This window comes from Podarcis vaucheri, assembly GCF_965113315.1.
Source record: "Podarcis vaucheri genome assembly, chromosome: 6".
NCBI classification, from domain to species: domain Eukaryota; kingdom Metazoa; phylum Chordata; class Lepidosauria; order Squamata; family Lacertidae; genus Podarcis; species Podarcis vaucheri.
The window spans coordinates 8320351-8346235 of NC_138764.1; the positions used below are offsets into that span (position 1 = coordinate 8320351).

Sequence of the window (25885 nt, forward strand, 5' to 3'; positions counted from 1 at the left end):
AGGAGACTCTCTATTCTATCATGCTTCTAAACTTATCAGACATGTGTCTGGGGGCTCCACACACACACAGCCTATTTTGAAACCAGCTTTTGGGTTTTGTATCTGAGAGGTTTTCTTACCTGTATTGTATTTGCTGCCTGCATTGAAATGTAAGTAAACCTTTTTTGCTTATCTTACTAAAAATGTGTGGTTCCCTTTCTGCAATTAGGGTGACGAAAGGGAGGCCCGGAGACCACAAATAAAAGGGATAAAAATGTGTAATTGCCTTATTCCTAAACTTTAGTAAGATGCAAAGCATGCAAGTGTTGTACTTTGCTAAAACAGCTTCACAGCCCACCTACTTTTCATATTCCTTGCACAAACACGGGATAGGAGGTATAAATTTCAATGTGCAGATTTAATCATCAGTCCATCACCTACACATTGCCATCAGTATGGCTTGAGGAACGTGGAAAGTTCCAGTTGCCATAACAGGTGAACACTTTGTCACCCTTTGAGCTCCTTTGAAAATTCACTGATTGGGGGGGGGGAGAGAGAGAAAAACAAAAATGTTTGCAAAAATCACCCCACCCCATTTTTGGCTCAACATTAGACTGGGTTCCATTTTAGAAGCTCATCATCACTGGTAGATACAAGAGGGAGACAGATGTTTACATCTTTTGGCCAAGTGTTATATTGGCACATATGAATCTGCAGTCTAGGGTTTCAGATGAATGGGTCCATCTACCTCATCTAAGCCACTGCGACATGAGATGATCTTATGTGGAGATGTCAGGGGTTGAACCCGGGACCTTTTGCATGCAAAGAAGGATCACCACCAAGCTATGTTTGTTATATCCTCAGGAGACACTTGGGCTTACCTACTAACTATTATAAAGGCCACATTGCATACTTTCAAAAAAGCTGCTGCATGGGTCCTATTTGTATATTCCCACCTTATGAATTAAACTGGAGAAGGAGGAGAATGAAATACATGGGTGGGGTGGAGATAAATAGAAATGGGTTTGGTTTGCATGGAGAGAATTGGCTGAATTCTCGTGTGGGTGAGGCGAGAGCTGTTAAGCCTGAGGAAAAATGTCTTGGAGTAGCGAGTGGGAATGCGCCCTGAATCTCTACCAGCAGTGCCATTGTAGTCCCCTATCCGAAGCTTGTACAGGCTCCTGGCATCTCCAACGGAGAACTTGTCATAATATGCGAAGGCTGTTTCCTGGCCATCTCTCATATCTATCCGCAGTTCATAGCGCCCCTGTGATGTGATCTTGTGCATATTGTCTAGTCCTGGAAAGACAATAAAAAAGAGTTTATAGGATTGCATGCCTAGAAATCATGTGAACAGCACAGTGTAAGAACTGGCTCTCAATGCACATGCTGCGATGTAGAATTGGGAGTAAAAGCAGAGTGGAAATTTGCCATGGAGTATGGCAAATGTTGTTGTTGTTGTTCAAACCCCTCTGTCCTGAGTCTAGCCTTTGTTGTCCAGGAGGTGCAAATTGGATGTGGGTTCTGGATAATGGTACCCAGAAGCCAAGCCTCATGCTGGAATGTCCATTTGTTGCTCTGTGCTTCCTCCCTAACCTAACTGGCCGTTATAAGAATGCATGGAGTCAAGTCTAGGTCAGCAATAAAAAACATTATTGTCTGTTAACTCTTTATAAAGATCCATGAGAACTGGGAAATAATTATTTTATCCCAATATTCCATAACCCAAGGGTGGGGAATCGCTGTTCCATGGGCATACATTGGGGAAGGGGGAACAGGAAACCCCCCACATTGTGTGTGGGCCTGTGTGGGGCCAACCAAGTGTCAATCACCTGACAGTACCATGACAGCAGGTGACAACTTCAAAGGACAGAATCAGGAATGCACTCCTAATTTTTCCTTTCTTCCTTTGCAGGTGCAATGTGCATTTAAGAAAGATTTTTTTGCCTTTGCCATCCAACGAGTTCAAGCTGGGCAGCAAGGCACAATGTTCCTTTGCTGGAGTAACTTGAATCTGAGCTTTGTGTGCCAAGAAAATGCCCTGCCACAAATGAGGCTTGCAGCTGGATTCGGCTCTGTGACAAACCCTGCTTGCAGAAGAACTGTTGGGAGCACATTCTAAGACCCCTGACTCTTCTTTCTCTTTCTTTCTTTCTTTCTTTCTTTCTTTCTTTCTTTCTTTCTTTCTTTCTTTCTTTCTTTCTTTCTACTGTTTTTATTTCTTTTCCTGGTACAGAAGATAAATTTTGAGGAAACAGTTGTTACAACAGTAAACAATAAGTAACTTGTCCTGATAAAAGTACAGACTTTTATCATGCCAGGTGTTAAAGTTTCATTTGATTCCTCTAAGAGATCATGCCAGATTTCCCCATGAGTGCTGGGTGGATTCCTGCCACAGTCGGATCAACTTATGTATTCAATAAACATTTGCCCTATGAGAAACTAACATGCCAGGTGAGAGCAGCAAAGGGCAAACACAGTCCTGGCTGTTTCTTTGAAGCCATGTCTTTTTCTGGCCCATACCTGACTTCAGGTGTGGGGCAGGTGGGACGTGGCTGTGGCAAAACAGCCTCATGAGCCAAATTTTGATCCCTGGTGGCCCCAATTTGGCCTGTGTGACATAAGCGGTTGCTTTGGCCGTGCCTCACATAAGCTGTTGCCAGTGCTCTGGCCTCTACAGCCAGCTCCTCCACGGCCCCCTGATTGCCCCCCCCCAACTGTTTCAAGAATGGAATAAACTCATCAGACGTAGCCTTGGGCTCATCGGCTACACATATTTCTGCCTATAGGGTGAATTGTTTTTCTGCAATCTTTCTTCTTCACAGATAGCTCATGAGAAAATAAAAACTCAATAAAACAAGTTATATTTTTGGCAGTGCTAAAATTCCTACTTTTGCCACTAAAAATACTCCAGGTGTGTCTCTGCTCTGCTGGGGTTATATAGCAGTTTGCAAGCCAGGCTCCCCGTGCCCTCTGGAAGCATCCTGGTAATTGTAGCTTGGTGAACGTGTTGAGAATTGTGTGTTAGAAACCTTGAGCTCCTCTCATAGAACAGCAGTTCCCAGAGTTCCCTGGGGTGGTGGAATTATTATCAAATCAGTTTAATTATGTAGTGTTGATACATCCTTCCTACGCACCAGAGATAGGGCTAACATATTTTGCGTTAGATGTACATTTGCTTGATGTAACCCAAAAGAATTCCTCGGTTTATGCTTGGGCTTTTCCCTCAGCAGAAACTGCCAATCATGCTGAATAGCAGAGTTTATCTGTGATGCAGACAAAGCGCATTGAAATGGAACGAAATGACCCCATCCAGCTTGTTTTGTGAGCAAAAGGATGTTTGACCACACTTCCATGGGGGCGAAAGGGCAATTAAGCTTGCTGCACTACCTAACAAATGAAGCAGCGACCAGGTCCCAGTTACGAGCCTTTCATGCCACAGAGCCCATCATTAATGAGGAACACGGACAGGACAAAGAATGGAGAAACCTGACAAGTCAAAAGGCAGATTGATGGAGAATGCAGGAAGAGTGAAAGAGACAGATAACTGTCTGATGATGCACAGAAGGCAAAGAAGAAATGAATGACACAGAGAGAGAAACCAAGTGCGCCTGTTGCAGGACGATATGATGGACAGGTGTCTGGTTTCATGGCTGACAGTGACAGGGACAAGAAAAGGGTAAAGGTTTGTTACCCAGCCAGAACTCATCCTCTAAGTTTCCAAAGCCAATACGATAATCTGCCCACTTCCGAAAAAAATCTGTCAGCCCATTCTGCCGTCTCTGAAACACCTGCAGAGGAAGAAAGGACAAACCTTATGATATATGAGACACGTATACCTGTGGATGGCCTTTGTTACCGGGGAAATGGCAGGAGAACATGTGACCCTTCCAGGTGGAAACTTCAAATGAATAAACTTTAAGGTTTTAAAGTTCAGATATAAAACCTCAGGTGTCCCCATAGATTATTGTATATACATGAACATATGTATGCTCTGGGCAGAGTCACTGCACTTCATACATTCTTTTTATAACACCTTCCTAGCTGTTCCAGAAAAGACTGAAATATTGTCTTGCTGCCATGCTCATTCCAGAAAATAAGGGATGCATCCCAGGTTTATCTGATCAACTTTTGCTGGACCTGCAAGTCACTGTGGCAGGATGGGTATATTATATTGGATATGTACCATCCCTGCTCAGCCATGAGAATATAAAATTATCAACAACAGAACCCAGGTTTCAACTTTTGTGTTCAAATCAAAGGGAAGCACATTTAGCTCCACAGCACAGAGCAACTCTGTCTGTAGGGCCCATAGCATGAAATTGGACAGGCAGGCTTTGAAGTGGATAACACAGAAAAATACTTTCCTTCAAAATGCTACGTTGGCTGTATTAAGAATCCATACTGTACATTTATTTGGCTTGTACAGTGGTACCTTGGGTTAGAGACGCTTCAGGTTACATACGCTTCAGGTTACAGACTACGCTAACCCAGAAATAGTACCTCGGGTTAAGAACTTTGCTTCAGGGTGAGAACAGAAATCGCACGGCAGCGGCGCAGCAGCAGCAGGAGGCCCCATTAGCTAAAGTGGTGCTTCAGGTTAAGAACAGTTTCAGGTTAAGAATGGACTTCCAGAATGAATTAAGTTCTTAACCCGAGGTACCACTGTACAGGTATGTATTCTGTGCCAGGAGCAGTATGGGTTTAAAGCTAGACTGTCCACTCTTGAGGACAACTGTCCTCTCCCTGACTTAGGCTACACCTGTACATGACCTCATAACAGCTCCCTGACTTTCTTGAGTCTTGAAGTTTCTATTTCAAGAAAGTAAACACTATTCCCTGTTCAGCTAACTTCCTCCACAAACTTCCTCCATTGATTTCCTTGGCTTTCACATCCACCATAGTTATGCTTAGAAAGGTACCATAGCTGCAAGAGTTCCAGTGCCGGTACTGCCACAGGTCAAGGTGCATCTGCTTCCCTGTTTATTAACATTCAGGAGGAATTTAAACACATTCATGTTAACCTGGGAATATGAGGGCTGAAATATACTGCTTCTGACAACCATGAAATTGTTAGTTGTGAGGACATGTGTCATAGAGCGAGCCGGTCAGTAAATCACACAGTGATTTACTCTTTTATTAGCAAAAACACGATCTTCATAGACTTGGCTGAGTGTCGGGCCTAATGAGCACAACAGCTCATGCACAATAGGTCTTATTCCATGAAACCATTTGCCAAGACTAAAGGTCCTCACCTCCCCGTAGCCATCTATGTCTCCTCCTCTCTGGTGCTTTTCCCAAGCAATTGGAGTCTGCGCCTGGATGAAGCCTATCTTTGCGCCACCTGTTTCATCCCCTCCTGGTTCTGGGAGGAAGGGAGCTTGTTGCAGCAGGAGTGGTGGACACCTTCGACTCTTCACCAGCCTGACTCATCTCTGCTTCTAGACATCCCTCCTCTCACTTGCTTGCTTCAGATTCTGCCTCTGATTCTGGACTTCTTTCTGCCACAGACTCTCCCAGCTCACTAAACCCGGTTACCTCTTCAGCTTCTGACATGTCCTCTTCCTAGTCTTCACCCTCTGACCACTCATCGTTGTCCCACTACCAATCCCTGGGCTCTGAGCCTCCCTCCCTTGGTGGTTCCTCAGCTGGTTCCGCCCACCATTTCTCCGCATCCAACCAGTCCATGACAAAATGTGACTCTTTTTAAATATTCTTCATGTTTATAAACAATTGTATTATTTTACTGTTTGGTTGTTTGCCACCCTAGGCTCCGTTGAGAGGAAAGATGGGGCAAAAATATAATCAATACTAATAGCAATAATGTTGGGTGCCATAAAGTTTACAGGCAAAAGTCAGCCCTATGTTATCCTGGCTTCTTTGCACACCTTGCAGCTGCAGCTATTCAGTCACAGTGGACTGCATACTATTGCTTTGAAATATTCCCTCACAGTACCTGGTCACCCATCAGGTATCTACTTAGCCACCCACAAGGCAGCTGAATGATGATGTCAGTCCCACAAGAAAAACTAACCACCTTCTCTTTTGCCTGAGCAATGTCTGTTCCCCGTTGCTAACAATAAGGCCACTGGCAACCTTGCCCATTACTCTTTGACTGAACCCTTCATGGTGATACACCGTCCCCTTCATTAGCAGCCTTGCTCTGTACTCTGGTACATGGAGCCAGATTTCCCAGGTCCGTGTTAAGGTAAAGGGGACCCCTGGCCAGTAGGTCCAGTCGTGACCGACTCTGGGGTTGCGGCGCTCATCTCGCTTTATTGGCTGAGGGAGCCGGCGTACAGCTTCTGGGTCATGTGGCCAGCATGACTAAGCCACTTCTGGCGAACCAGAGCAGCGCACGGAAACGCCGTTTACCTTCCCGCCAGAGCGGTACCTATTTATCTACTTGCACTTTGATGTGCTTTTGAACTGCTAGGTTGGCAGGAGCAGGGACTGAGCAATGGGAGCTCACTCCGTCGCGGGGATTCGAACTGCCGACCTTATGATCGTCAAGTTCTAGGCTCTGTGGTTTAACTCACAGTGCCACCCGCGTCCCTTAGGTCCATGTTACTCCTGCCTTAAGACAGGAATTGATCATCTGGTTCCACAAGGAATGACATTTCCCTAATGCAGAGGAGGCTTCTGTACTCTTAAGGGTCATTATACACTCTGGTTACCAGCCTGTGAGCAGGGACAAGCCAATGCCCTCATGGGTGGTCTGACTCTGCAATCAATGTGGCGCCTCTTAGCAGTGAGCGCTTCACAGCTATGGAAGGCTGTCAACAGGGGATGCAAAGATATAATGCGCTTTCTGAAAGATGCTCTGAAAAGGTACCTATGTGCTGATCCTCCGCATTACCAGGAGGCACATTGGAAGGCAGGACCGTAATATTTATATAGAATGCAAATGTAAAATCCTTACAAGTGAAAATGTGAGCAAAACTGGCTTTGTACTACACCTTGATTAACATTTGGTTGGGACCACAAAGAACCAGGAAAAGTTGCTTCTGAGGCGAAATCCTGCCTGCTAGCTTTTCGGGGGGCCATCCTGGGTCTATTGTGCGCTTCCCGTAGCTGCCATATGTTGAGCAGTGAAATGCAAATTTTGAAAGACACCGTCGATTAATTTCCTTGATAGCATCATGAATCAACTCCAGCTTCACTCTCCAAAGGAGTTGCATGTGTCAAATAAATCACCAGGAATCTCTCAGAGTGTAACTATTATTAACTTAGTCCCTAAGGCATGGAAAATAGAGTACCCTGGTGAGATGGTTCTAGTTATTGACTAGTGCCTTTTTCTCTTTTCTTTTCTTTTCTTTTCTTTCAAAGCCTAACTACACAATTAAAGGCATGCAACACTGTTCCCCTCCCCTGGCCTCTTGGTTTTTCAAAGAGAAAAAGCTGCTTTGGGAGGGGCAATTTAAAAGTTGTACCAGGTGCTAATTAACCCTTTCCCCGACTGTTGCTGGACTCCAGGCTGCTACCTGCACAGATTATTGTGTTTTATCCTCACAAAGATACATGTGGAACTCTATGGGGAGAAAAACTGTGTGGATTTGGAGCAGAGAAGCAGCAGAGGGATAAAACATTTAGGCCCCATTTATCCATTCTAACTCCTTTTTCTCAAAAAAGAAAAATTGTGTGTGAGAGAGAAAGAGAGAGAGAGAGAGAGAGAGAGAGAGAGAGAGAGAGGCTTCTTCACATAAATTTAAATAACAGTGTGTGCATTGTATCCTCCACAACAGCTAAAATGGACGCCATCTTGTCAAGCAAGCTACAGGGTAGACCTCAGAACCCAGCAAAGTTGAGGCTCCTCCTGCACAGTTGTCATTCATCATTGTGGGACTGTGCCTCCAGGCTGCCCATTGCCTCTGCTCTCTTAAGATATGGGATGTAGTGGCCAAATTTATACTGTTAGAATTGCTTCACATATTACATTTATCTAAAATACTATAAAGGTAAAGGGACCCCTGACCATTAGGTCCAGTCGTGGATGACTCTGGAGTTGCACGCTCATCTCGCTCTATAGGCTGAGGGAGCCGGCGTTTGTCCACAGACAGCTTCCGGGTCATGTGGCCAGCATGACTAAGCCACTTCTGGTGAACCAGAGCAGTGCACGGAAATGCCGTTTACCTTCCCACCGGAGCGGTACCTATTTATCTACTTGCATTTTGACGTGCTTTCGAACTAAGTGTGAACAGTGAGTGAGGATAAACTTGTTTTTGCAAATATATGCATCATATATATATTGCATCATATGTACTTACTAGTCACAAGGAAGCCCTACTGAAAAGATCCTTAGCATCCTGGTAGTCTGGCTCTTGCAAGAATGGGGATGACAATGTTCACCATATGTAGGCAGATTTCAAGTGCAGAAATGAACACTGAAGGGACACTGCCTGCTTTGGCTATGTGCTGGTTCAGGGAGTGAAGGTCATCACACTTCCCAGGCACAGTGACATTTTCACGTCTCCTACCACTGGGTTGGTAAAGCTTGGCACCTGTTGTCCCTTAGAGCCCTGCCCTTCTAACTGATTTTTGCTACAATAAAATTCCAACTTACTTTCTTGGTTTAAGGTTCTTTTTAAAAAGATAGAGAAAGCTGTCAGCTGCCTTAGACTGTTCTAGGCCAGTTTAAAAGCAAAGAGATAAAAAGAGGAGGGAAAACATTATCCTACGACATGTTGCCAAAAGTTCAAAATATAACTCAGTAGTTGCTGTGTGTGAAGTGGCAGACATTGTGCTGCATCTTGCCTTAGTGTTCATGTGCTCAATTGTGAGCTGGATGCATACGGTTTTCCCTCCCCATGGAGAGACTTAATTTCTAGAAACTAAGGAAAGTACTCAACCATGAAGAAATATAACTTCAGTCACTCAGTTTAACAAAATGTTAATAAGGCATTCCACACATACCCGACTCAAATATTGGACTCATGAATCACATAACTCTGTGAAGCCATTAAACCCTCATAAATATGACTTTTTGATTGAAGAAGAAGAAGAGGACTTGCATAACAAGTTTGTTTGCTCACTTACAATCCATCCGCCTCCATCCGTGGTCATATCACAGTACACTTGCACTCTCTGGCCAAGATCGCCATTAAGAGAGATGGTGTAAACACCGTTCATCATGTCGCCATTCATCAAATGTTGGGCACAATCTTGAGGATTCATAAACACACGACCTCCTGTAAAATTAGTGCAGTGAACACGTCAGCAGTGATATCACACCTCTGCTTGCCTATCACATTGGCAAACACTTTTGTTCATGATAAGCCAAGGCCATGACAGGGAGGTCAGATCCTGTGAATGCTCTTGCTGTATGGAAAATAAACTGTGACTATTTTTAAATTTAAATCAGTTTTGCTGATAACGGGGACACTAAGGGACACTTCAAGTGTCTGATATTGCACAAAGAAAAGATGGAAGACTGGAGGAAGTTGAGGGTATTGGTTTAATCTAGTCTAGGACTCCAGGTGGCAACAGGTATCAGGGATGAGTCTTCCTGAGAACTTTTTAACTTAGGACCTTCTATACTTAAAGCATGGGTTCAACCAGACTTCCTTTTGTGACAAATTTCTAGGCATAGATCCAGACTTTAAAGCTCTGTGTCCAAGCAGGTTTGTTTTTGTCCCAGTACTTTCCGCTGGAAAAACCATGTTTTACTGCTGAATCAGAGCAAACGACAATCAGGTTTTCTGCGGATTGCTGTTTGATCCAATTCAGCGGTAAAACACAGGTTTTCCTGGAGAAAGCACTTGGGACGTGGAGTTTTAAAACATGGACCTGTGCCTGAAGAGTGTGGCACAAAACGAAGGCTGGGCGAGCCCCATGAGGAAATGGGCCTCCCTAAGCAGAGGGTCAGCTTATTTCAAGGACCTTGACAGGGCCTTGACAAGACCACGAAAACCTACAGGAAAATCTGGGTCTCCCACAGACAGAAATCAATGAAAGTAGGATTTTCATTGGCCCCAGGGCAGGGGTTCAGTGCTCTGCAAGCTCGTTGTCCAACCCATGGCTAGTGGAAGTTGAGGAAATATATATAAAATTACCGAAAGAGAAATGGGGGGGGGGGAATTTGATTAATTTCTATAACTATGCCATGGTGATTTGATGTTTCTTGGTGCCAATGATGTTGTTTTATAAGTAAAAGTGTGGAAGTCCGAGCGCTTTTAAAAATATTTATTTATTTATTACATTTATATACCACCTTTGTCTTCCAAGGAGCTCAAGGTGGTATATGTGGTTCTCTCCCTCCCCATTTCATCCTGACAACAGCCCTGGGAGGGAGGTTAGGCGAAGTGATGGTGACTGGTTCAAGGTCACCCAATGAGCTTTATGTGTGAGTGGGGATTCGAACCCTGGTCTCCCCACTTGGTCCACACGTCCCCTTGCCCTGCTACTCTTTAGTGCAAAATTGGAGCAAATGCCAATCTGGAGAAAACCCAAACTGCCATTTTCCCTGAGCACTAAAGAGCGTTTTCCCCCAGGGGGGAGGAGCAGTAGGACAAGAGGAAGTCTGGATAAGCCCTTAGTCTTATATCACAGAATTCTCTCCCCCTCATCCCCAGAACAACCCACTCCCCTCTCAGCCAACAAAAGGCTAACTGTGGTTACCCCTCTGGAAGGAGCCTTGCTCACAGAATCTCTCCCCCTCCTGCCCTCCTTTAACTATTTCCTCCTCCTTAACTGTTGCTCTATCAGGGGACTTGTTTCAATTTCATAACATCCAAGCCTCTTGTGAATCCCCTGGTGCTCCATAGTGATTACTTATTTCAATTCATATTCATACCTTTTGAACTCTAAACAGACCTTGGAAGACCTGGGCGACATTAATAATAAAGTTTCCTTTGTGCCACTTATCTCGCAATTCTCCTAGAATCTCATGTACATGTGAGACACAACGGACAGCTATTAGCATGGCTGGGGGAATGAAAGCACCTTGTTATGTCTCTAGTCAACCTGAGCAGGTTCAAGTCTTTCAGTGTACAACTGGGAATTTTCTCTTTTCTTAATCACACTTTATTGTTCTCCTGGAAAGCCTTCTGAGAATCGAAGGAGGCTGGTGCGGCAATTCTTAGCTTTCTAGGGTCAAACTGCACATTATGCTGAGGGCATGTTTGAATCCTGCACTTAAGGTTCCCTGCATCTTTTGCTTAAGAAAGATCAGCTGCTGAAGATGGGGTTGGAAACTAAACTGGGGTTGTGATCTTCAGGGAGGTGTTCCTTCACCAGACCTTTCTCCTGCACTGTATTCATGTGGAAATCTGCCCCCCCCCCCGTTATTATTTGCCTCTGGATTCGCTATGTTCTGCAGATTTGCAGATTTAGCTTGGGAGGCAAATGGCAGTGGCGCAAGTGGTTCAAGGCTACCTGGTAAAGTCATCATGACAGAGATAAAATTCAAACCAAGCTGGTTTTCCTGACCTGTAGCCCAGTCACTTCGCCACTATATTACACCAGCTTTCTGCCATGTGTCTTATAACCCTGAAGCCCTTACTGCTACGTTATGCTGACTTTGTAATGAAAATACACTGTTTGGAGAGTACAGAAGTTGGTCACCTCAGCATATATCAAAATATACCAACCATGTAAAAACCAGCGACACTACACTGAATTACGCCATGAGGTTTGATATGCTTTTCATCCGTCAGCAAGATCAATCTAAAAGCTCTGCATTGGCTTTCATCCCTAGCAACATAAGTCACCCTAATCCTTTACACTAACTGAAGTGGAAGGGAGAATAATGCAACAGCCACCGATCTATAGCTGTATGAGGCAAGCAGGGTTTTTGGCTGTTGATAGCTGTTGCTGTTAACCGGCAGCCTTTTCAAAAACCTTTTCATGCACATCAATGAAGAATATATCCGCAGAAAGTTCAAAGGCAGCCCTTTTAGAATCCTAGATATAAACACCAAGTGATTTCAGAACTATATGGGTGGACAGCTCCTTCCTGCTTCTTTTGAACAATTTAGGTACAGATGTAATTGGATTCAACATCCAACCACTTTTGTGCACCCCCTTTCTAAACAAACCGTTCCACTCTGGGTGCCCTCTTGTGCTGTTTCACAATCTTCATGAGTCTACACAAGAGCATTCTCCAGTGAGATATTATTATTTCTGTAGACACCTGCTTCTTTCTTCTAAATGCACCTATTTGTAGCGTAAACTAATCTAAATTCAGGCTGTGGAATCTGATTTTTTAAAAATACTTGCTATATTATAAAGAAACAGATGTTAGGCAGTCAAACCTGTAGACAGAGCTGTTCATTTTCACTGACCCAGGAAAACACTGTTATGTATTGTTGGATGAACTTCAGTTATTTAGGCCTGGAGCTGTGTGCAGGATGCTTGGAGGGCATTGACCTTAATGTCTACCTTGCCTTGTAACAGTAGCTGCATTAGACTGCCTAGTTCAGTCCTGTAGTTAATCAATGGCTTCCTGCTGGTCCCAGGGGCATTTAAAGAGACGAATGAATAGTAATTCCAGAAGAAATTCATGGGGGACTCAGAGGATCCTTTGGGGCAATCAAGTGGCGGCTGGGCAATTCCAGATACTCTTGAATTTGCCTAGTCTAGTTCAATTTCAATCTAGTTTTGGGTAGAAACAGAGACTTACACTGGAGGAAACACAGGAGGAGTGTGGTCCTTCCGGACCTTTGAGCAGCTCTGGATACCACTGACCACGGTTCCTCCCTGTACTAACTATCTGTGGTGGGAGCTGGGGGCCCAGAAAAATGATGTTTCTGCTTCTATATTGATCATGGGCTTCAGAAGTGGTGTTGGGAGATTGCCACTGTCCCCTGGCAGCTGTTCTGTGGTTTGCCACAAGGTTTTATTTTGCCCCTTGTGCTATTTAACCCCACCCAGAAGCTTCTTGTAGAGGTTGTCTGGAAATTGGGAGTAATGTGTCACCAGTACACGGAAGACTCCTATTTCTACCCTTTTCATCAAATTCAGGTGAAGCTGTGGAGGTGCTAAACTGCTGTCTGCAACTGGTCATGGACTGGATGGAGGCCAGTTAATGGAAGCTTGGTCCATATTAAGGTAGAGGAGCTTTTGGTGAGTGATATGTTTGGTGGTGGTATTCAGTCTGTTCTGGGTAGGGTTGAACTTTCTTTGAAAGATCATATCTGCAGTTTGAAGTCCTGTTAGATCTAGCCCTATCTGTAGAGGCGTGAGCGGCCTGCAAGAGCTGTGATCCCTCATAGACAGAGCTAGCCTGGCCATACCTGCACTCATTGGTAACATCTCACTCAGAGAGGTTCACAGAGAGATCCACCTGGCACTGTCTCTGTCCTCTTTTCAGTGCCCAGTGAACACTTTTTTTATTTGCCCAGGCCTTGCCCTTTACATTTGTGACTTTATGCTGGGTTTTTCTGCCTCCCATGACTTGTTTGTTTTTGTATGCTTTCAAAAATGCATTTGTATTCTTGCACTTTTATGCTTTGTTTGCAAACTGTGAGCCATGGCAGATACGTGGCTAACAGATGTCCTAAGTAAAAATTAATGAAATGATAAAAAAGGAAGTCTCCCTCCTGCGATCTTGTCATGCACCCCATCAGATTTAAACTTGGAGCCAAACAACTGCTCTGTGGAAAAACCTTGGGGACGGTTAAAGAGAAGGGCTGTAGGTCCGCCTTGCATGCAGAAGGTCCCTGGTTCCATCCCCAACATCTCCAGGTGGGGCTGGGAGAGACTCCTGCCTGAAACCAGAGAGCTGCTGCCAGTCAGTGTAGACAATATGTAGCTAGATAGAGCCATTGTTTGACCCAGTATAAGACAACTTACTATGTACCTCTGGTTTGAACCCTTAACTTTGTACTCCACTCCATACTCATTTTTGCTTTTGCCTTTTTTGTGTGGGGAAGAGGGAGGGTAATGCATTTCAGCTATGAAATTTAAGTCAGACATAGAAACCAGCCCGTGTATGTATCGAGGGGGATAGTCTGGAGGTACCAAGTTTATCTGTTAAGCAATATCAACTTTGGTATGGGCCAAGGAAATGTGTCTTTAAATCTCAAGGAAAAAAGATTACATGTTTTCTTTTAAAAAAGCCACTCTTCCGATGGGACCTCAGTTAAAAGTGATTGTGACTCAGCTGAGCAACCCCAACAAGCCTCTGGCTGGCAAGGAGATGCTCCCTGGAGCCTGATGGGATCCTCTTTGGGCTCTAGGGTGGGATCTCCTCATAAACCACTAGGACTCTCCAGGGTGATCCCCATTATACACGATTTCACATATGCATGTAGGGGCCTGGAATGGAACTCCTGTGGTGAGTTCCAGCACATTTTCTTCTAGAAAGAAAGCCCTGTGTAACTCTCTCACCTGTAGTGAAGACGGTAGAGGTGAACCCACTCCTCACAGCATCCTGGGCCGCTTGCAGGCGCACTGTGTATTCTGTGTTTTCCGAAAGCCCTTCCAGGCGGATCCAGGTGTCTTCTGCATCCACAATCAATTCCTGTGCTCAGTCACGAAAAGAGACGGAAAATCAGAGATGAGAAGGAGAGATTTGTGGGGCTTACGTACATGGCTAGCCCAAGACATTTTGGCACCTGAGGCAGAACCCAAAATGGTGCCCTCCTCCCTGCCAGAGAAGAAGGGGTGAGGAAAGCACTATATCAGGAACAAGGGGATGGGGTTGAAAAAAAGATCTACATCAGGATCTGCTGCCCCTGTGGACCCTGCTGCCTTAGGTGGTCACCTCACCTTGCCTCATGGGTGGGCTTCCCCTGCTCAGGTACGTAATACAGAAATGGAACCTGGAGGCATTTAAAGGATCAGGATTCTGGTCTTGAACTTAAAACCTGAGAGGTGGCAGGTTGTGTGAAAGCAGTCCTTCACATCTGGAAAGAGGCTGGAAGTAAATTGTGAGAAGTGGAATACTGCTTAGGCACTTCCCTTGTGAACGTCTAGCAGGAAGACCAAGGGTTAAACACCCCCTTCCCGTCCTGCCATTCTCCTGTGCAAGTGCCCTTGTCCCCAAATTTATGTTGCAAGAGAAACACAGGAGTCGGAGCCTCATGTTTCCCTTGCAATGTTGGCTTCTGCCCTCAGCTATTGGGGGCTGTTAATTCCATCTCTTCAGTTATGTCTGAACATATCACACAAATCATTCCCACAAGATGTTCTTGGACACAGGAGAGGCCTGCAGGAGTGATATGGGGTTGTGGACCCCCAATGAATTTTCCACATGATGAGTTTTGTGTAGTAAAACTACTCTTGTTCCCCATTTGTAGCACACAGTCCATCTTCCAGCTTGTCTCGCGAATTTGCTTTATTTCGTGTATTTATGACAAAATGCAATATGTCATCCAGATAGTGCACACAAAGTCTTTTCAAATGCAGCGCTTTACAACGGCGACATTAAATGTGCCATAGCTGATGCAATTTTGGATAAGAGGATGACTCTATTCCCCTCGACACCTTGCTGTTTAGCTTCAGAAATGGTATCCCATGAAGTTTCATGACTTTCTCAATTGTTTGTTTTGTGTCCTCCTTGTGTGAGTGAAGGCCACAAATCATGGCATTAGAAATGGCAGGCAAGGACAAGGGTACCCCCCTCCCCTCCAAGAACCCACTTCTTACATGCAGGCAGAGATCAGGTGCTGTTGCTGGCAAAACACCTATTGCCTGATTATTATGCAATGGCTCAAACAGGGGTGGGAGATGCCTTGAGTAACTGTGTGAGAAAATGGTGGCTCGTGCTAGGGAAGACTGCTGGCCAGTTTTACTTGTATGAAATTTGTTTCCATTAGTTTAATGTTATCCCATTAGTATTTATTTCATGCTATGCAAATACTGTGCTGAAATGGTAACACAGCAGAGCTACTGTAACATCAAACAAAGGACCTGAAACAGAGAAAAAATGGCTTCCAAAGCAGTGACAAAAGGGAGGGGAAGTGACTATGAAAACTGCAAAAAAAAGAACAAAAAATGGATTGAGGGGTTTTTTTTGGGGGGGTAGTGTGGTGGTGGAGGGGAATGAAATCACAACCTTCAGGCAAAAACAACTCCCCTCCGCACATCTGGAGTTCACCCTGGCATGAGAGACTTATTGGAAGAAAGGACCTACCTTTCGGCTCCCATCAGGTGACCGGTAAGTCATGATGTAGTTCTCAATCTCAGCCATAGGAGGCAGCCACGAAAGCAGGGCACTTCGCCGAGTCACTTCACTTGCAGTCAAATTTGAAGGAGGATCCAAAACTGTTGGCAAATGAATGAGAGTAGGGCAATAATTTTGTTGCGGGGTTTTGTGATATGCAAGCTACAGTTTGAATACTCAAAGATATAAAAATCCTTCATCTGGAAGTTTGTTTCCTATATTCCACAGGAAAACAAGTTGTCAGTTGTTATGAATGCTATTTCCTGGCAGTGAGAATTAATAGGCTATACTTACGAGTTGTAAAGTTGGTGAAGATGGTTCTGCTGGTGACGGGCCCATTGGTGGCATACATGGTGACGCCGTAGCTGGTACTGGGCAGCAAACTGATGAGTTGGTACTCCTGGTTGGTCCCGTCCACTAAAATGGTTTCTCCGGCACCTGAAATCAGGGGATGGATTGTACAGAACACAAGGCTTTTGAAATGGCAGCCTTCTAGTGTGAGATCCAACTTAAATAAAATAGGCTTTATGGTCAGATAGCCATGGGGAAAAGGAGGAGCCTGATGGTGGACTTACAAAATTGGTGTCCAGATAGTGACAATAAGTTGGCAGTTGCCCCTGCTGGAGAATCCAAACTTGCCAGTGGTTAAGCCTCCAGGCAGGTCATAGCCTATGCAAATATGTCAAGTCTTAAAAATCAGGACTATTGGATACTTGCTGGAACTTGTGGATGGACCACTCATAAGACTGAGATTAATGTGGAGAACAATTAGGTTGTCGGGACTGGGAGCTATGCCAAGGTGAAAGGAAACATCACTTCATGGTGGGGGGAAATTGATTGTGTGAATCCATCCTACTACAGGAGGAATGTTACACTGGAAGTAGAGAATGTTGCAGAAGGACAGCAAAAACTCTGGACACTTTGGTCTAGAAGGTGCCAACTTGGCATCTAAGTGTGCCTGTCAATACCTTCTGTAGTGCTTGTGAAAGTTTTCAGTAAATATCCCCTCAAAAATGCATGATCCACGAGAGATTGCTTTTCCTGATTAGTTCCCATTTGCACTGGCTCACCTTCTCCTACACTGAACATGCATTGGATTCCAAGGTTAAATATCTCTTTTGGAATTGGCAGCCATTTTGTCTTGTGCTACATATCCCACAGCAGCCATCTTGTGACTGAAACCAACAATATTTTCTCAAAATCCCAAAAGTTCCTGGACCACTGCATTTTGTGCCAGGAACTGTGAGAAGGGGTGGTGATGACTTGCAAAGTTCTTCATTCCAAACAGTTCCAAAGTTCTTCATTCCAAAGAGGTGGTGACCTTGACGGTCAAGGCTGGTGTTCTGGAAGCAAAGCATGGGCCAGGTGGTTGGACCAGGCAGGGACACTCTAAGTGCAACTGACCTTCACTCAGGGGTGTAGCAAGGGGGGGGTGCAGTGGGGGCAGTCTGCCCTGGGTGTCACCACTGAGGGGGGTGACAAAATGCTGGGCGGCACTCACCGCGGGACCTGCAGCGCGCCTGAGCCATGCGTGTCTCCTGGGAGTGATGTGGTGGCTTGGACGCCTGCAGGCTCCGCGCTGCCCAAACGATCCTCCCGTTGCCTGCCCCCCAGCTGTAGGGCAGCTGAGTGGGAGGAGGCAGGCAGATTCCGGAGGCCCCATGGTGCCCCTGTGGGTGGCTGGCCCCACCCCCATGGGCCCCACGCCAGGCGCCCAATCAACTTGCTCTGCTGCTGCCTTCACTCAGACAATACTCAAGACTGAGGAGCCAGGCCAGAGTCTGACTTTCAAGGCCCAGATGAAATCCATTGGGCCCCTGTGTTATCAGCTGAACTACGGTCGCATCCTCTAGCACCAGCACAGTGCCCTAGAGAGTAAATTGGCTGCCAGGACCCTCCGTTTGAGACACACATACCCGTCCCCTGCTTCTTCACACCAACCTCTACCTGCCTCTTTCGAATTCTCCCAGCCTGTCACAGGGTGCTCCCTCCATGCCCCACACACAGTCCTGCATACCAGACACAGACATACCTGTGTCATGTGTGAGGACAATGACATAATTCTCCACTTCAGCCATGGGCGGGTCCCACTTCAGCAGGGTCTCCGTTGGGGTGATGTTCGTGGCAGTCAAGCTCTCTGGATTATCCATGGCTGCATAACAAAAAGGCAAGGTAAGGGAGTCAACACAGAAGTTGTTTCTTTGCCTCAGGCATCAGCCATGACAAGGACCTGGAAGCAGCTTAAAGTCCAAAAACCATGGAGCAAAAATGTAAGGCAACTAGAAGGAACTACGTAGCAGCCATATGCTCACGATTCAGCAGCAAGTACTGTATCCAAACCACAAGTCATTGCATGTGAAGCAAAGCAAGCGCCCAAAGGAAAACCGTGCCATGGCTCTACCTCCTGAAGTTGAGATGTGATGTGATGGGACAGCCAGTTTATTTTTCATAGATCAGTCCCATCCACACACAAAGTGGGGAGTGGGGTCTGAATTTGACACCAAAAGTAGTTAATGAGTTAGAGGAAGTGAATCTTCCCCATCTGACCTCTCCATCCCTCCTTTGCTTCACTGACATTTCTTGTAGCCCAGCTCTGGTTCTGGGAGTGAGCTGGGATGGAGTAAAAGGTGCTTGGAGCTATGGAGAAGCAAGAGGCGCGTCCATTCACATGTTAAAAATGGACTCCCTCTGCCCTTTACATGTGAATGAGGCATGCAAGCAAACATAGGAAAATGTCTGCCCCATTGTATCTAGGCTGGCTCTTTTTTATTTTCATTCCTCCGTAGGAAGTCCCCTTTCTATTGATCTAACTGTAGTCACGATCTTTCAGTATCTTGAAATGGAAGTGCCTCTGCAGAGGTACAATTTCAGAGATAACACAGCAAAGCACATAATGGGGGATGTTTTCAACTGCCTCCTCCTCACAAAACCAGTGGCATGAGATGAATGGCACTTTATGATACACCACCAACCCAAAATTGCAGAAGGCATTTGCAAGGTAAGGGCATTAAGAAAAATTGGACTCTGTTTAGTATACTACCTGCCATGGGTGTAGCCAGGATTTTTGTTGGGGGGGGGCAGGACTTAGGGAGGGCAGAACCGATGTGATTGGTCAGTTATTAAGTATTTATATTGTTTTAATTGATCTAGGGGGGCACCTTCCCCCCTGGCTATGCCCATGCTAACCATTGCCCCCATTACAACAGTTCTCTCAGCAGATTCAGTTTTGAGCTTAACAAGCATTTCTTTTGATGCTGCAGTACTTGTGAAAGTATGAGAAGTGAATACTGTGCACTCCCAGTTGTTCATTGGCAGCCACCATTTTACCTGGCCCCACCTAACATTATTATTAATTAAATTTATATAGTGCCCTATATCCAAATATCAGAGGATGGTTTACAACATAAAAATAGAAAACAGGTTGTTTAATCAGCCGAAGGCCTGGTTACAGAGCAATGTTTTCACTTGCTGCCTAAAGATATGTACTGAAGGTGCCAAATTCCTGAAGGAAGCTCTTGCCACCAGCCATTGATGCTTCTTTATCAAGTAAACTCTGGACCGTTCTGTGTAACCCCCAAAAGGCATTCCATACCTGTATACAGGGTGTGTGAGAGAGGCTCACTTTCTTCTCTGCTTCGGACGCTCTTCAAGCTGATCTCATACTCCGTGGCAGACTGCAGGTGGCTGAGCGTGTACTCAGTAACACCTTTGGCAATAACTAGGCTGTCCACTCGTCCTGTTTGGATGGAGAAAATGGGTCCATTACCACTAGCAAATCCAGGTGCACTAAACACAGGCTAACAACAGCCTGGTGTCAGCCCACAGACCTTCCAGCCTTGATTGCCACGGAAGTTGCCAGAAGAGCACATCCTCTGGCTCAGGCTTCCCCAACCTCGGCCCTCCAGATGTTTTGAGACTACAATTCCCATCATCCCTGACCACTGGTCCTGCTAGCTAGGGATCATGGGATTGTAGGCCAAAAACATCTGGAGGGCCTCAGTTGAGGAAGCCTGCTCTGGCTGCTTCTCTCTTTTGTTTGTCCACATGGCTATCTGAGAGGTGGCCAAATGGAACTCCATGGAGCCCTTAGACTCTGGAGGAAAGATGCACATCTTGATCAAAAGTTGGTCCAGTGCCAAGTGTGGTCGGAAGAGCTGCCCTAGCCAGGGCCAGCTCTGGAGAAATAAAGCTGTGAACCGGACTGGCAGAGGACCCAACAGGGCCACCTCTCTCACTCAGACTGCACACCTCCCACTCCCACATTCAGGGTGCCCTCCCTGAATCCTGATGCCGCTACCCAAAGATTGAAAGACATGCACCAAACCAGCGTTGCTAAATCATCTGCAACCGAGTGTGGCTCAAGACTGCAAGCAATAAGAAACTACACAGTATTTAACTGGAAGCAGGAGAGACTAGCCAAAGAGATTAGCTCAACCATGGCCTCTTTTTCTATCAGCTAAAGGAATTGGGGGGGGGGGGGAAGGATCAGTTCATAGCAAAATAAATAATTCTGGGTATATTGTATTGTTCTAAATAGTTTAGCTATTTATTTATTTTTAGCTCAGAGATCACCTCAGGGTTTCTGCATATGTAGGTTCAAATAATGCAGACACTCATCTTTGCCATTAAAAAAGGTGCAAATAGTGTACTAAATTTCTAAGTGATTAATTTAAGAATCTTATAGTAAAGAAAATTAAAGATAGTAAATAATATTTAATGTGTGAGATATATACACACTAGAAAAATATATACATCTATCAAAGCTGAGAACAGCGTCATATGGGTGAAAAATAATCACATGGCATTATATTAGTATCACAGAACCATAAAATTACAGAGTTGAAAGGGACTCTGTAATTTATGGCCCATCTCTGTATAATACTGTCGTCTTGTTGGTTGTTTAAAGTTTGTCTCCAATAAGTTAATTTGTTCATTGAGGCAATTTCCCATATTTTCTGTAACCATTCTTCGAAAGATGGAGTTCTTTTCTCTTTGCAAAATTGAGGAAGCATAACCTTACCCCCATTAACAAACTTGCAACTAATTGCATATCAATAAGCGCTGCTTCTGAGTTTAACATACACAGACCCTTAGGGGGGTCTTTGAAATATTATAACCTGTAATTTTCTGTTCTAAAATATTTGGGCAACCTAATGAAGGGGGCGGGAAAAGCAGCTCACCTTTATTTCTGCTTTGCATTCCATTCCTTCAACACCTCAAACAGACTTGTGACTTGAGTGTGCGGCACAGCAGTAATAAATCCCTTGCTCTAGAAAACTGTCTACTCTGGTTTTTGAGGATGAGAATATTTAAATTACGGAAGGAGTCCCACACCCCACTGAGTTCATTCTCTTTTGCAAATGCACAGCTTTCCTTGAAAAATACAGGAACTTCCACAACACTCCCCTTGCTGAGGGAGACATACTGTAGGTGTCAGCAAACATGTAGAAGTTACACATACTGTACACAGATCATCTGATATATGTTTACACCATGCAATGCACAAAGCACCTTTTGGATCCAAAAAGCGCAGTCTAATAGTATCAAATACACAGTGTATTATTTCTAGAAAATGTGTATTTCAAAGTAATTACCAAAAGTCCTTTGGTTTGGAAGTCACTTGTTTGAGGTGCTTGTCAAATGGAAATGAATGTTCCTCACTAAAACCTTTAGCTTTCTTTTATTTTAATGACCTATCTCTGTCTTTGAAGTGATGAATTCTGAAAGCCTGGACTCTTTAATCTTGTGGAACCCAGCTGAAGAAGTTTTTCAGGCTGCAACCGTATGCACACTTACCTGGAAGTCAGCCCTATCAAACATACAGGGTCTTACTTCTGAGTAAACGGACACAGGATTGTACTGTTAGCTTCAAAGGAAACACACACATGCTAAGCTTTCCAGAGAGCAATGGGTTTATGGGACAGTTCTGTAGTTGTGGGAGGGGGTCAGCCAAAGGTTACACCCTCCTCACACACGCCTTCTCAAGGACCTCCTAACTGGGAGTAGATGAAACAAGATGGGAGCAGGCAAATGAACACATAAGACCTTGTAAGAAAGCAGGCACCCTAAAACACCCAGGTGAGCTGTTTCCACAGACCCCTGGGAGTGTTACCTTGGGCAGATTTGTAGGCTATCCTATAGTGGTCAAAAGATGCAATAGGAGGAGCCCAGTGGACCGTCACAGAATCTGTAGTCACATTGTCAATGGTCAGGTTCCTTGGTGGATCAATCCCTTAACAAAGCAAAGTAAAGAAATAAAAGCTGGTAAACGTTTGCACATTGCACAATTCCCAACCGGAAATGCATCACTTCATGCCGATAACAGTGGTGACTCTTCTTAATAGCACAGTTAAGGTAAAGGTAAAGGTAAAGGTACCCCTGCCCGAACGGGCCAGTCTTGACAGACTCTGGGGTTTGTGCGCCCATCTCACATCTATTGGCCGGGGGCCAGCGCTGTCCGGGGACACTTCCGGGTCACGTGGCCAGCGTGACAACGCTGCTCTGGCGAGCCAGAGCCGCACACGGAACGCCGTTTACCTTCCCGCTGGTAAGCGGTACCTATTTATCTACTTGCCCCCGGGGGTGCTTTCGAACTGCTAGGTGGGCAGGCGCTGGGACCGAGCAGCGGGAGCGCACCCCGCCGCGGGGATTCGAACCGCCGACCTTTCGATCGGCAAGCCCTAGGCGCTGAGGCTTTAGCCCACAGCGCCACCCGCGTCCCCCAATAGCACAGTTACTTATTGTCTAATTCACACACTTAACAATTGCCATTCAACATAATACTACACTTGACAGAAAAATATAATTTTCTCGCTGTTCGCAAAATTAATTTATTCTACTGTATCTTGTCCTGCACAACCTTCTGAAACAGGGAGTCACAGTTTGATTGGGGGCTGCTATTTTTGTCAGTAAAGCCATGTTTTATATGATATATAGTTTTGGCCAGAGGTCATCTTTGTAGGTGTTTGATTGAGCACAGAAATACATAGCCAGAAAAAGACCATATTTGATGGTAAGGTTATGGTGTTGGAGGAGACACCTTTTGATGTACCAAAGTCTCAAAAGAGGGGGGGGGGGGAGGCAGACAGAGCACCACTGCTCAATGTCACTTTCCGACAGTGATAGCTTATTCTCTAAAAGTCTCACTTTTTTTAAAAAAAAAGCTAATCCCGTAGCTGTCACTGCTAAGGAGAAGACCTTAACATGTGCACCAAAGCATAATTGTGTGTGTATTGGCAGAGGCCTTATAGCAATGGCTCATTTGTCATAGTAATTGGCAAGGTAGTTAACACGATTATACATTTCATTCCTCATTTAAGGAGCTGATCTTGATGCCCCTGGGAATGCTGATTAGGAGAAATATTCAGCAATGGATCTAAGGGACATCTGAGAGAGACAGTGGTTCACCACTTGCATCCTCTTTAGAATGCCCTCTCCATGGAGGCCTGCCTGGAGACATCATCAGTACCATTTAGGTGCCAGAAAACGTTTGTGTTTTCTCACGATTTTCGGAACTGCAAACAAAAGCATTTTAATGCAGTTTTATTTTACTGTCTTTATTTAATTTATTTAATAAAAATTATAGACCTTTTGATTGTAATAAAACCTCTTAAGTGGTTTACAAAAAAAAACACAAAACCCAACAGGTTGCTGCTGCTTTTGTTTGTTTTAATTTGCTGTCTGTGTTGTTAATAATAATAATAATAATAATAATAATAATAATAATAATAATGTACTTTTTTGCTTCTTCAATTTTATTGCTTGTGCAGGATATCAATTATGTAAATAAATGAACAAATAATCAAGACCCAGAAAAACAGCGAAAGAGCCCACAACAAATTCATGAAATCTTCAGTTCTCCATCACTTAATATTCTGGTTGTGGGAGCGTAAGATTCTTTGGCGTTACAGCCACAGCTGCCTGCTTCTGCCTTCAACTCTACCAAGTACAAGATTGCTACACCAGTCTTCCTGCACCGTTCAAGAGCCAACACCTCTCAGGTGTTGCTGTGCGTGAGGGGGATACAGTAGTGTGAACCCCCTATGTTCTCTGAAGTGGGACAACCTAGAGGCAGGTTCTTCCACATACACTTCAGCTGTAACAATGTGTACAGCTTTTCGAAGGGGATTTCAGAATGAACATGCAGTGAGTAAATCTGGTTTCTTGGCTGCTGGGGGGATTTTGAGGTTAACTGAGCATACATGTATAATTCCTTTGCATTGCCTTTGGAATCAATTGTAGTCTCAAAACCCAGCTCTGAGACTACAGGAGGATGAATGTGAAGATTACTGTTACAGCAACCCAGGGTAAATTAGCAGGCATGGGGAGGGGGGGGAAAGGAGATTTTGGGATCTGCTGTAGCGTTTGACAGTTATGTGGGCATAGGCATCATCTGCTTGCATTGGAAGAGGGAGAAGTGAAGCTAAGAGCCCTTTTTGTCCCCTGTGCGGCCAAAGTGAAGCAAGACACTACTTGTGGCAAAAGCAGTAGGAGTGTTTGATGTGCCTAGGCTGGAACTGGAGGTCTGTAATCCTCTTCCGAGCTGAGTTCTTCTAGGTTAGCAGACATGGCCACAGCCAGGCCAGAGATGGCAGTGAGTATTAGACCCAGGTCTCACCTGCTCTCTAGCTCAGTGTTTCCTATACTTCTAAGAGCTGAGGTGCACTATTTTTCTGAGTTAAAATTAATTCCTTCCCTTCCCTAGGACTCTTGTGAAATCACTGGAGTAAGAGTCACTTCCCTCACACGAGCCTACACCATTGCATTTCTGCATATGTCACTATTCCGGGAATATCTCTTGAACAGAAGGAAGACCCTGGCCTGTGCAGAGGTTACTCTGGTGGCCTCCTGTGTGTTTGGTGCTTTGGGCTTACAGGAACCATGGATTATTTAATTAACTTAGTACAATAGGGACGCGGGTGGCGCTGTGGGTAAAACCGCAGTACCTAGGACTTAGAATCATAGAATCATAGAGTTGGAAGAGACCACAAGGGCCATCGAGTCCAACCCCCTGCCAAGCAGGAAACACCATCAGAGCACTCCTGACATATGGTTGTCAAGCCTCTGCTTAAAGACCTCCAAAGCAGGAGACTCCACCACACTCCTTGGCAGCAAATTCCACTGTCAAACAGCTCTTACTGTCAGGAAGTTCTTCCTAATGTTTAGATGGAATCTTCTTTCTTGTAGTTTGGATCCATTGCTCCGTGTCCGCTTCTCTGGAGCAGCAGAAAACAACCTTTCTCCCTCCTCTATGTGACATCCTTTTATATATTTGAACATGGCTATCATATCACCCCTTAACCTCCTCTTCTCCGGGCTAAACATGCCCAGCTCCCTTAGCCGTTCCTTGCCGATCGTATGGTTGGCGGTTCGAATCCCCGCGGCAGGGTGAGCTCCCGTCGTTCGGTCCCAGCTCCTGCCCACCTAGCAGTTCAAAAGCACCCTTAAGTGCAAGTAGATAAATAGGTACCGCTTTATAGCGGGAAGGTAAACGGCGTTCCGTGTGCTGCGCTGGCTCGCCAGAGCAGCTTTGTCACACTGGCCACGTGACCCGGAAGTGTCCTCGGATGGCGCCGGCTCCCGGCCTCTAGAGTGAGATGAGCGCACAATCCTAGAGTCGGACACAACTGGCCTTTGGGCAGGGGTACCTTTACCTTTAGTACATCCCACTGTAACCAGCCTTTTTCTGAGGCAAACCTCCCAGTGTTTGCCTTTTCTGGGGCAAACCATCTTCTCCATCCTTTTCGTTTCCCTGTTCTCTGGTTCCCTGGGTCTCTTCTCTGCTTCCTTTATTCACCCCAC

At 45.2% G+C, this 25885-nt stretch overlaps 1 protein-coding gene and 1 long non-coding RNA gene across 5 annotated transcripts in view; one reads left to right on the forward strand and one right to left on the reverse strand.

Moving 5' to 3' along the window:
* The window catches only part of LOC309535746, a 29870-nt gene extending 27031 nt beyond the window's left edge, over positions 1–2839 (forward strand). For both annotated transcript variants that reach the window (XR_014221377.1, XR_014221378.1), the window contains exon 3: positions 1895–2839. This is a non-coding gene — a long non-coding RNA (uncharacterized lncRNA). The remainder of the gene's footprint in view (positions 1–1894) is intronic.
* Positions 1–25885, reverse strand: part of TNR (tenascin R) — a 395170-nt gene that overhangs the window by 4732 nt on the left and 364553 nt on the right. For all 3 annotated transcript variants that reach the window (XM_082229016.1, XM_082229014.1, XM_082229015.1), the window contains 9 exons: positions 22197–22316; positions 19677–19820; positions 18117–18236; positions 16379–16522; positions 16055–16185; positions 14308–14440; positions 9016–9167; positions 3674–3770; positions 1117–1278 (listed from right to left, as the gene is read on the reverse strand). In XM_082229016.1, the coding sequence (XP_082085142.1) occupies positions 1117–1278; positions 3674–3770; positions 9016–9167; positions 14308–14440; positions 16055–16185; positions 16379–16522; positions 18117–18236; positions 19677–19820; positions 22197–22316 (1203 nt within the window). The remainder of the gene's footprint in view (positions 1–1116; positions 1279–3673; positions 3771–9015; positions 9168–14307; positions 14441–16054; positions 16186–16378; positions 16523–18116; positions 18237–19676; positions 19821–22196; positions 22317–25885) is intronic.